Raw genomic sequence first — 10,682 nt, forward strand, 5'->3', positions numbered from 1 at the left:
AAGACCTGTTTGGGTTTGGGCAGGGACCTGAAGGAGGTGAGGAAGGGAGCCACGTGGATATTCATAGAAAGAACAATCCTGGCAAAGGAAAGAGCCTGAGCAAAGGCCCTGGGGCAGGACCTTGCCTGGCGTGTCTGAGGAACAGAGAGCCGGGTGTGTCTGGAACAGAGTGAGCGGGGGGGGGGGGGGGGGGGGGGGAGGAGGAGTAGAGGAAGTGAGGGCAGGTGTCGCAGGGCCTTGTAGGCTCAGGGCAAGGATTTGGGCGGTCACAGGGGCCGGGGAGCCGCGGAGCACGGAGGGCTCGGAGCCGAGGCGCCACAGGCGCCCTCTGGTGGTGGAGTTGGGGGGGCGGACACGGAGCCCGGAGCAGGGGCACCTGTGCTAGTCCAGGCCTGTCAGTCCCGCATGGCCTCAATACTCACCCCAGAAGGGGTTCTGAGCTTTACCTGTGCAGAGGCAAAAAGGCCCTTCGGAAGGATCTTTCCCCAATTAAAGGCATCTGTGTCCAGGGTCACGTGGGTGAAGATGAGTGAGAGCTGCGGAGAGAGCCGGGCACACGTCTGTGCTCTGACCCACATCTGCTGAGAAGCTGGGCAGGGGCACCGGCGGGCGGAGGAGGGGCAGAGAGGGCAGGCGCTGGGCAAGGAGAGGTTCACAGGGAGTGGAGGCCAGGAGGGAGGCTGCGGCTGCCGAGGCGGGGCAGCTCCTCCGCCGGCTTAGCCAGGGGACGGCTGCTCAAACGCTGAAAGCTTGTCTGCTGGCTGGTAGCCGGCCCCTGCCCTCCCCGGCATCTTCTGGACAGCGCCCCCCCCCCAACAATCCAGCAACCACAGACCTCATATCCGGCCCAACGGGGGGCCTTCTGCTCCTTGCTCAGCTCTGTGGCCGCATACCTGCTGGTAAAAATTTGGTACCAGTGTCCCTGTACCCCAAAACAGAAGTACGATTGGGGCCTGGTTGGTGTAGCAGTCGAGGTGGATGACGATGTGCTCCTGCAACAGACAATCCCAAGGGCTCCAACCGACTAAAATTTGCTTCCGATTCCTGTTCCGTCCTCCCTGGGTTGGCAGGGGCTCTCCTTCATCACTCTCTTAGATGCCAGGCCCAAGGGAGCAGCCACTGTCCAATACCACCAACCACCGTCACAGAGTTTTGGAAAAAGAACTCAGGAGTGTCCCTCACTGGCCGCTAAAGGCCCTGGTCCCAAAGTGGCAGCTCACCGGGCTCACACTTCATTGGCAAGAACTCATCTCATGGCCCCTGGCCAAGCACAGGGGCTGGGAGGAGTCATGCTCTCAGGCAGTCAGGCGAGGGACCAGGAATCGCAGGCAAAGAGCCTTAATGACCCGCTGACCCGCTGTGGCGGGGATGAGGTGCCAAGGACCAGCGACGGCTGAAGGTCACATCCGTGGGAGGGGAGACTTGGTGGAGAGAGAAACCGCCCCTATCAGGACTGCCCTGGGACAGCCCAGCCTCCCCGAGGCTCAGCCCCGTGGGCTGCCGTAGTGGTCCCGTGCCAGACACTTCAGACACTTCAGCGAGGCAGGTCCCGCTGCTGTGGTCCCATTTTGCAGATGGGAAAACGGAGGCACAGCACCGCAGACTAACACAGTGGGGCCACCAGCTCCTCCCGTTGCCGTCTAGACCCCACGCAGGCACTCCACGGCCCAGAGCCCGCATGGTCGTTCCTCCTCTGGGGGCTGGGGGCCCGTGGGAAGCGGGGCTCCAGAGCCTGACTTGGCAGGAGCTGCTGGCTTTCCAGCTGCCCCAGAGGCTGGCTGACGCCCAGGCCGGCAGTCAGGCCTTCTCTTGTGCCCACGTTGCAGGCGGAGCCGACAAACAGCAGATGGACGCTGAGCTGAGGAAGGAGATGATGGCCATCTGGCCCAACCTGTCCCAGAAGACACTGGACCTGCTGGTCACCCCGCACAAGTGTAAGAGCCGCACCTCGCCCGGCCCTGGGCTCTGACCCTCCGGGGGGCGGAGGGCGGGGAGAGGAGGCAGGCGCGGGGCCCAGGCTGGTGCCGCCAGGGCCCCCACCCACGGTGAGCTCGCGCTGTGCCCCCAGCCACAGACCTGACGGTGGGGAAGATCTACGCGGCAATGATGATCATGGAGTACTACCGGCAGAGCAAGGCCAAGAAGCTGCAGGCCCTGCGTGAGGAGCAGGTACGGCCCGGGGCCCCGGCGCCCTCCCCTCCTGGGCACTGCGGTGACAAACCAGAACAGCGGGGTGGGGCCAGGGCCCAGGCCAGGTCCCCCGAAAGTAGGGCCGTGGCCAGGAGGTGGCCTGAATGAATTGATCTGCTCCCCCGAACTTATTGGGCACCTACTGTGTGCCAGGCACGGTTCTGCGCCCTGGGGGTGCAGCTGTGAGCCAAACAGACCGGAATCCCTGCAGAGTGGACGTTCCAATCGGGGAAAGGCCAACGATAATAAATGACCGACATGGCAGGAAACAGTAAATGCCGTGGGAAAGGGTGCTGGGAGACAGATGCAGTTTGAAACGGGTGATCGGGGAGGCCTCCTGGAGGAGGTGATGTCTGAGCAGAGAGGCAAAGGAAGAGGAGAGGGAGTGAGCCAGGTAGATACCCGAGGGAAGAGCACTCCAGGCAGAGCGAGCAGCCAGTGCAGAGGCCTGTGGCAGGAGGGCGAGTTTGGAGAACAGTGATCCGGCCAACGGGCTGGAACACAGTGAGCAAGGAGGGCGACCAGGGGGGCCCTGGTGGCTCAGTCCGTTAAGCATCTGACTCCTGATCTCAGCTCAGGTCTTGAACTCAGGGTGGTGAGTTCAAAAAAGAAAAAATAGTGGAGACAAGGGTGTGGAGGTGACAGGGCAGCTTTGGGGGCCCTGGGAGAATTTTGACTTTTGCTCCGGGTCAGTTGGGAGGAGGGAAGGGACCACACGCCGGCGATCGCTGGCGCCCTCTGGTGGCCGTGGCGGGGAAGGGCTGGAACAGGGGGACCTGGGAGGAGGCAACGGCCGGTCCAGGTGGGAGTCCATGGGGCCAGACCTGGGTGAGAAGTGATCCTGTTCTGCGTGGACTTGCAAAGGACCGGCTGATAGATCAAACCTGAGTGTGTGTGTGCGTGTGCGTGTGTGTGTGTGTGTGTTGGCAGTGTCAGGATATGACTTAGGCTGGGGGGCTGGGTAGTGGGGCGGGGGGGATGTTGAGCCTCCCCTATGCAGCGTCCCTGCTGTCTCTCAGCCGCAGCCTTGGCCCTACATGGCCCTGAGCCTTGAACACCCCACCCAACCTCCTCCCTGAGCCTCTGCACCCTGTGCACACACGTTGCTCTCTGCCTCTCCAGAACCGGACACCTCTCATGTTCCAGCGCATGGAGCCCCCGTCTCCAACACAGGAGGGGGGGCCCGGCCAGAACGCCCTCCCCTCCTCCCAACTGGACCCAGGTGGAGGCCTGTGAGTGTGGCTCTGGCCAGGAGGTGGGGATGGAAGGGCAGGGGGCGCCATTCCCCATGCAGACGCCCCTGGAGTGCCCACCACCACCCTGCCCCCTGTTCCCCTGCACAGGATGGCTCATGAAGGCGGCATCAAGGAGAGCCCATCCTGGGTGACCCAGCGAGCCCAGGAGATGTTCCAGAAGACAGGAACATGGAGCCCAGAGCGGGGGCCTCCCACCGACATGCCCAACAGCCAGCCCAACTCCCAGGTGCCCCTGTCCCCCCCACATCCCCCACCATCGCCTCACAGCTCCCCCAGGCCCAAGTAGTACAGGAGGGAAGGGTGTGGGCCTCACAGCCACAGCTGCATACACACCCTGGGGTCCTAGTGTCAGGCCGCAGGACTCACGCGGCCTGACCCTGTGCCCCTGCCCCGCAGTCTGTGGAGATGCGAGAGATGGGCAGAGACGGCTACTCGGACAGTGAGCACTACCTCCCCATGGAAGGCCAGGCCCGGGCTGCCTCCATGCCCCGCCTCCCCGCGGAGAACCAGGTGAGGGCTTTCACCCACTGCCCTGGGGCCCGGCTCAGGCCCCTGGGGGCCAACCCAGGGCATCTCTCTTTCCTCTGGGACCCAGGCTTGGGTGGGGCCGTCTGTACTCCAGCAGCAGGGGGCAGGCGCGGCCACACTGGAGTGCCTGGAGCCCTGGCCCTCTCACCTGCTCCCTGATGGAGGGCAGAGAGGGGAAGGGGCTCCCCGGGGCAGGTTACGGTAGTCACGCCCCAGTGGTTTCCATCTACCCGATTTGAAGTGCCAAGGCAAGAGGATGTGGAGGACATATGGGGGTGTGGAGGGGGTGTGGGAGGTGATGTGTCGGGCCAGGTGACGGCCACAGTCAAGAATACACACACAGGCATGCACATGCACGCGCGCGCGTGCACACACACACTACACATATATATGTGCTCATACTGCACACATGAACGCACACACATGCACATAGGTCTGCTATTGGGAATTTGGCAGATCCTAAGACTCAGTAGCCGAGTCTGGGGTGGGCCTGGGGGCAGCTGGGGTTTGTATCTCCCATCTGGTCTTTGTGGGGGCCAGTGGGGAGGGACAGGGGCGTATGCCTGGCATATGTCTGTGTGTGGCTGCTTTGCCCAGCTGCAGCGCCCACTTGGTTAGTGTGGGGGTGGTGGGGGGAAGGGGGTGGCGCGTGATCCCACTGCCCCAGGCTCGCAGGGACAGAGGGACCAGAAGCCAGAAGCATGGCTGGCTGCCCGCCCAGCCCGAGAGGCAGGGTGGCATGTCTGGCTGTGGCAGGCTTCCCGTGTGCTGTGCCGTGGCGTCTGCACGGGGTTGAGGGCTGTGCTCTGCCTGGCTGGGCCAGGGTGGCTCAGGGACCTGGCCCCTGGCTGCTGAGAACTTGGGTCGGGGGGGCACCCATCTGCATGTGGCTGCCCAGCCCCATCCTGCCAGGCCCCCGTCTGCCCCCAGGACGGAGTTGCTGGGCTCCGAGAGAGGGTTGGGGCAAGCCTGCTGACAGCCACCCCCTCCCCAAGCTTTGAGTGGCAGCCGGAGCCAGGGCTGGGGCGCATTGCATGAGGCAGAGCCCAGGGCCAGGGGCCTGTGGCCACACCATCCCATCTGTCGGTCTCGTGCCTCTGCCATCTGTCTGTCTCTGGTGTCTCCTGTCTGTCTGCTCTGCACCCAGTGGGAGGCTGGCCAGCCGGGCCCGGGGTCACTCACACACCAGGGACTCTAACCTCTTTCCCTGCCTCCCTGCCCCCCTCCCCCACTGCCCAGGTTCCTTCTTCCCAACCCTGGCATCTCCGTGTACCGCCTCTCACTCTCCCTCTTGGCTTTTATATTTATTTTCTTCTTTCTGTTTTTCTGTGTGCACCATCCCGTGGGGCTGTGACAGAGGAGAAGGGGCCGGCCACGTGGGAATAACCTCAGTGTATGTACCGCACCGCCCGCCTCCCAGCTGGGCTCCGGCCCCCTCTTCCCGCCCACCCCCCCTCGTGGGAGTCCTGTCATCTCTCCACTCCTTGGACCCCACCCTTTCTTTGCAGACTGCACCCCGCCCCCATGAAGCCCCATCCTTGTGTGTTGTGTCCTCTGTGTGCCCCGCTGGGTGGGCCTGCCCCCTCCCTCTCCCCTGTCTTCTCCTCCAAGCCCCGGAACCAGGAGGTGCCATCCTTCCAAGAAGTGCGATCTGCAGCCCCACCTGGCTCACTCTTTTTCAGAGGCTCGTTCCCCTGACACCACCCCCGACCCTCTGGTGCCAAAGCCCTGCATCCCTTAAAACTGCCATCTTGAGCAGGGCCACTGGCCACTCAGCTGGGCCAGCCCTGGCTGTCATCTTCCTCCTCTCCTCTCCCAGCAGCAGAGAACCACAGGCCCCTCTCCGGGGTCTGACCCAGGGGATGCAGTTCGTGCTGGCTCCCCGGCTGCAGGCCAAGAAGAGTGGGTCCCCCCGCAGGGCCTCAGATACCAGGGCAGCCCCTCAAGGGCTGGCTACAAGAGCCAGATTTGGGTGATCAGGAAAGCCTGGTCCTGGCTAGCCCGAGGAAGGACAGTGAGCTGGGATGCTGGGCGCCTGGCTCTGAGCATGTAGGAGGCCTGACCACCGGGGGAGGAAAGTAGGCAGGAGTGAGTGCAGGGCCCTGCTGCCCAATGCCCAGTGCCCCCAAGTGGCACTCTGCATGGAGGAAGGTCTCCCCTTCAGCTCACCACCTATTCCTGGCTGGACGCACAGGGCTGGGGTGGTACCTCCCCGGGGTGGTCCTGAGAAACAGCAGGGATGGATCAGATGAAGCCTCCTGGCCGGAACCCAGGATGGGGCCTGGGAGGAGGCAGAGGAGTCCCGGGACCCTGCTGGACCAGAAGCCGAGCCCCAGGGCCCACTCAGTCGGACTCTGCCCCAGATGGTCACACCCGGTCACTGAGGGCTGATGGGGCAGGACAGACCCGGACCACTTGGTGCCAGCCACTGACCCTGGCCCGCTGGCCTGTCCACCCCCCCAGACCATCTCAGACACCAGCCCCATGAAGCGCTCGGCCTCCGTGCTGGGCCCCAAGGCCCGGCGCCTGGACGACTACTCCCTGGAGAGGGTGCCGCCTGAAGAGAACCAGCGGCATCACCAGCGGCGTCGGGACCGCGGCCACCGAGCCTCTGAGCGCTCCCTGGGCCGCTACACAGACGTGGACACAGGTAGGCTACCCCAGGGGACCCAGGAACTAGAGGCTGTACAGGAGACGGGGGTGGGGGGGTGGGGAAATCAGGCAGAGTCAGGCAAACGTGGAGGGAGAAAACAGGAGAGGCCTGGATGAAGAACAGGACTCCCAGACTCACACAGGACCCAGGACCCCGAGCTGGGCCAGCTGCTGCTCAGAGCCTGGGGGCCAGACCCCCTGATGCCCACCAGGCCCTCCCTCGGTCCAGGGAAAGGTGTCCCTGCAGACCTCTTGGGTGGTCTCCTGTGCACACATCCCACCCACCCCTCCTTCATGGCCCTCTGTTTGTCTGACTCCCCCACCCGGCCCAGGCTTGGGGACAGACCTGAGCATGACCACCCAGTCTGGGGACCTGCCATCTAAGGAGCGAGACCAAGAGCGGGGCCGGCCCAAGGACCGGAAGCACCGGCAGCACCACCACCACCACCACCACCACCACCCCCCACCCTCCGACAAGGAGCGCTACGCCCAGGAGCGGCCTGACCATGGCCGGGCCCGGGCCCGGGACCAGCGCTGGTCCCGCTCGCCCAGCGAGGGCCGAGAACACATGGCACACCGGCAGGTGGGTGTGGCACCAGGTGCCCCTGACCCGAGCCCATGGGAGCCCAGCGCCCGGGTGGGGGGAGAGGGGGGCATGGAGGGACACACCAGATAGTCACTCTAGGCAGGGTCCTCACTGCCCACTGTGACCTCTGACCCTGGCCACCATCGGGGTCCCCAAGCCCCGGGGGAGCCGGGCCAGGGTAGGCACCACCCCCAGCCACTCTGGCTCCCCCCTCTGCCCCCCCCAGCCCCCCTGCCCGCCTGCCACCCCCTCCCCTGCCCCGCAGCTGCTTCCTCTTTGGTTGTGGATCACGTTTGAGTTTCTGGCCAGCGCAGTCCTTACGGCTCCCGCGCCCCCGCCGGCTGCCTGCTGCCTTTTGCTTTCCTTTAACCCAGCTTCCGTTTTTGTTTCGATTATGATTTCTGTCCTCTGGACGCCTGTGAGTAATTTTTGAAACTTCTGCTATTTAACCCCGAAACTTACAAAACTCCATTTCTCATTTCTCTTTTCACTTTGTTGTGTTGGTTTTCGACTTCCCCTCCCTCCTTGTCTCTCCCTCCTCCCCTCCCCCTCCTCCTCCCCCTCCCCCCTCCTCTCCCTCCTCCTCTCTGTGGCTGTTGCTTTTCTCCTTTTTTTCCATTCAAATGTCCCGTGTCCCCCTCTCCTCCTCCCGGTCCCTCCCCGTCCCCTTTGGTCTTCCTTTGCCCCCTCCCTCTCTCCCTCCCGTCCTCTGTGTCTCCTCCGTCTCCTTCTGGTTGATTTTGTTGTATCTTTTTTTTTGATTTCCTTTGTTTCAATTTTCGTGTAGGGCAGTAGTTCCGTAAGTGGAAGCCCAGCCCCCTCAACATCTGGTACCAGCACTCCGCGGCGGGGACGCCGCCAGCTCCCCCAGACCCCCTCCACCCCCCGGCCACACGTGTCCTATTCCCCCGTGATCCGTAAGGCCGGCGGCTCGGGGCCCCCGCAGCAGCAGCAGCAGCAGCAGCAGCAGCAGCAGCCGGCGCGGCCGGGCCGGGCGGCCCCCAGCGGCCCGCGGAGGTACCCGGGCCCCGCGACCGCGACCGAGCCTCTGGCCGGGGAGCGGCCGCCCGCGGGGGGCCTCGGCAGCGGCCGCTCGCCCGCGATGGAGCGGCGGGGCCTGGGCGCGGCCCGGAGCGAGTCCCCCCGGGCGTGTCGCCACGGCGGGGCGCGGTGGCCGGCGTCGGGCGCGCACGCGTCCGAGGGCCCCCCCGGGCCCCGGCACCACGGCTACTACCGGGGCTCCGACTACGACGAGGCCGAGGGCCCCGGGGGCGGCGGCGGGGAGGAGCCCCGGGCCGCGGCCTACGACGCGCCGCCCCCCGCGCGACACGCGTGCTCGCCCAGGACTCCCCGGGCCCCGGGCCCGGCCTGCGCCTCGCCTTCCCGGCACGGCCGGCGACTCCCCAACGGCTACTACCTGGCCCACGGACTGGCCAGGCCCCGCGGGCCGGGCTCCCGGAAAGGCCTGCACGAAGCCTACAGCGAGACCGACGACGACGACTGGTGCTAAGCCCGGGCGAGGTGGCACCTGCGCCCGCCCGGCCCCCCCCACGCACCCCACGCACACGCCCCACGGGGAGGAGCCGCGCACGGGCCGCGGGGCCACCTCGCTGCCACCTGCCCAGCACACGGGGGAGGCCCGGGAGGGCCCGGGAGAGGACCTGCCGGACGACCCCGGACTCTGGAGGGAGTCCCCAGGACCCGGACACACCAGGGTGTCCCGCAAAGACCCTCGGCCAGGAAAAAAACAAAAACAAAAACAAAAACAAAAAAACAACAAAAAAGCCGCTCCTGGGCAGTGATGCGCCCCCCACCCAACCCCGACCCCCCTCCTCCCCCCACGGGGTCGGGAGGTGGGGTGCCCTCGGGGGCAGACAAACCACACAGCCAAGGGATTCGAATTAACTCAGCCATTTTTGGAGAACCTTGGGGAAAATGGAAAATTTAAAAAAAAAAAAAAAAACATTTTTAAAAGAAAAACGGGGAGAAAAAAAATCGCTTCTATTGATGAGTTTTATCATCTCAATCGAATCTTTCCTTTCCCTGGTGAACGCGAGCTGGTGGCCCGTGTGTGGCGGAGAAGCGGGAAGTGAAGCCGAAACCCAGCGTCCCACACAGACCTCCACCAGACACTCATACCCCACACACGTTCTCAGACACACACAGGAGTGCTTGCTGGTTATACCAAACCCTACTATTACTGCCTGCAGAAATCAATTTAAAAAAAAATAAACAATTTTAAAAAGGACAAAAAAATTAATGATTGAGAAAAGAAGCATTTTTTCTGACATTTGGTCCTGCTTGAAATAACAAAAGAAAAAAAAAAAAAAACCACCACCACCACCGATTTCCTTTGCTTCTTTTTTCCTTTTTCCTACCTTGTTTGAAAACTGTGGGCTTGGGACTGTGAATTACTGCATGACATTCAAAAAGAAAAAAAAAATAAAAAAGTTGAATCAAAGGGCTTTTGATTGGACTGGTCTTTATCCCTCTGCAAAGTGCTCCCCAGGTCTCTTTTGGGGGAATGGTGGAAGGAGGCCCTTTGAAAGTGTTTGAAAGTAGCCAAGGAAGCTGTGACTCTAATCATCCAGTCTTTGCCATGTCTGAGTGTCGCTCCAGACCCAGCAAAGAACAAGGCAGACAAGCTCTGTTCCTCACCAAGCTTAGTGTCCAGAGCTCTAGAAATCCTGACTGCCTTAACAAGCCCAAGAAAGCCAAGGCCAAAGATGTTATCCAGGTCCTTGCCAGCTGTCCCGGCTGGAAGGCAGAGCAGTGGACCCCACCGCCACCCCATGCCTCCGCCCTCAAGCACCCAGGTCTCCTGCAGTCTGCCCGCCAACCAAGTTCTACCTTAAAGTAACCATCCTGGAAGATAAACCATCTTCGAATGACCGTCCTTTAAAAAAATTTTTTTCTTTATTTATTCATGAGAGACACAGAGAGAAAGGCAAAGACATAGGCAGAGGGAGAAGCAGGCTCCCTGCAGGGAGCCCGATGCGGGACTCGATCCCAGGACCCTGGTATCATAACCTGAGCCAAAGGCAGACACTCAACCGCTGAGCCACCCAGGTGCCCCCTTGACCGTCCTGTATGATCAGGCAAGTGAGACCCCAGGGAGCACCTGTGAGGCCCCAAACATTAGCAGAACTCCTATCGAAAATACCCTGGCAGCTGGTGGGGAGTCCTAGAGGTCAAAGGTCAGAGCAGCCCACCCGTGGGTGGCAGGGGATGGCCATGGCCAGCTTAAGATGCAGGCAATGTATCTGAGGTACAGATAAAGGTGAAGTTCATACAAAGGGACTGATAACCTAGCCTCCCTCCACCTTCAAACCCACCCAGTGCACCTGCCACACGCTCCCACTCCAGCCTTACGGAAGCTGCCCCACAGATGAAGATGGTAGAAGACTCCCACCCTGCCTCCCATCCCCAGGCCTCACCTCCTTGCCTATTCTGTGAATGCTTCTGTGAAT

General features: G+C 62.7%; 1 protein-coding gene across 1 annotated transcript in view; it reads left to right on the plus strand.

The window, feature by feature from the left end:
• Window positions 1-8,856, plus strand: part of CACNA1A (calcium voltage-gated channel subunit alpha1 A) — a 220,492-nt gene extending 211,636 nt beyond the window's left edge. Inside the window, exons 39-47 of the mRNA XM_049098218.1 lie at window positions 1,827-1,934; window positions 2,069-2,169; window positions 3,313-3,422; window positions 3,534-3,672; window positions 3,843-3,956; window positions 5,332-5,367; window positions 6,438-6,624; window positions 6,959-7,209; window positions 8,000-8,856. Of these exons, the coding sequence (XP_048954175.1) occupies window positions 1,827-1,934; window positions 2,069-2,169; window positions 3,313-3,422; window positions 3,534-3,672; window positions 3,843-3,956; window positions 5,332-5,367; window positions 6,438-6,624; window positions 6,959-7,209; window positions 8,000-8,722 (1,769 nt within the window). The 3' untranslated portion in view covers window positions 8,723-8,856. The remainder of the gene's footprint in view (window positions 1-1,826; window positions 1,935-2,068; window positions 2,170-3,312; window positions 3,423-3,533; window positions 3,673-3,842; window positions 3,957-5,331; window positions 5,368-6,437; window positions 6,625-6,958; window positions 7,210-7,999) is intronic.
• The last annotated feature ends 1,826 nt before the right edge of the window (window positions 8,857-10,682 follow it).

The sequence above is a fragment of the Canis lupus genome, chromosome 20, assembly GCF_003254725.2.
Source record: "Canis lupus dingo isolate Sandy chromosome 20, ASM325472v2, whole genome shotgun sequence".
Classification (NCBI taxonomy): Eukaryota; Metazoa; Chordata; class Mammalia; order Carnivora; family Canidae; genus Canis; species Canis lupus.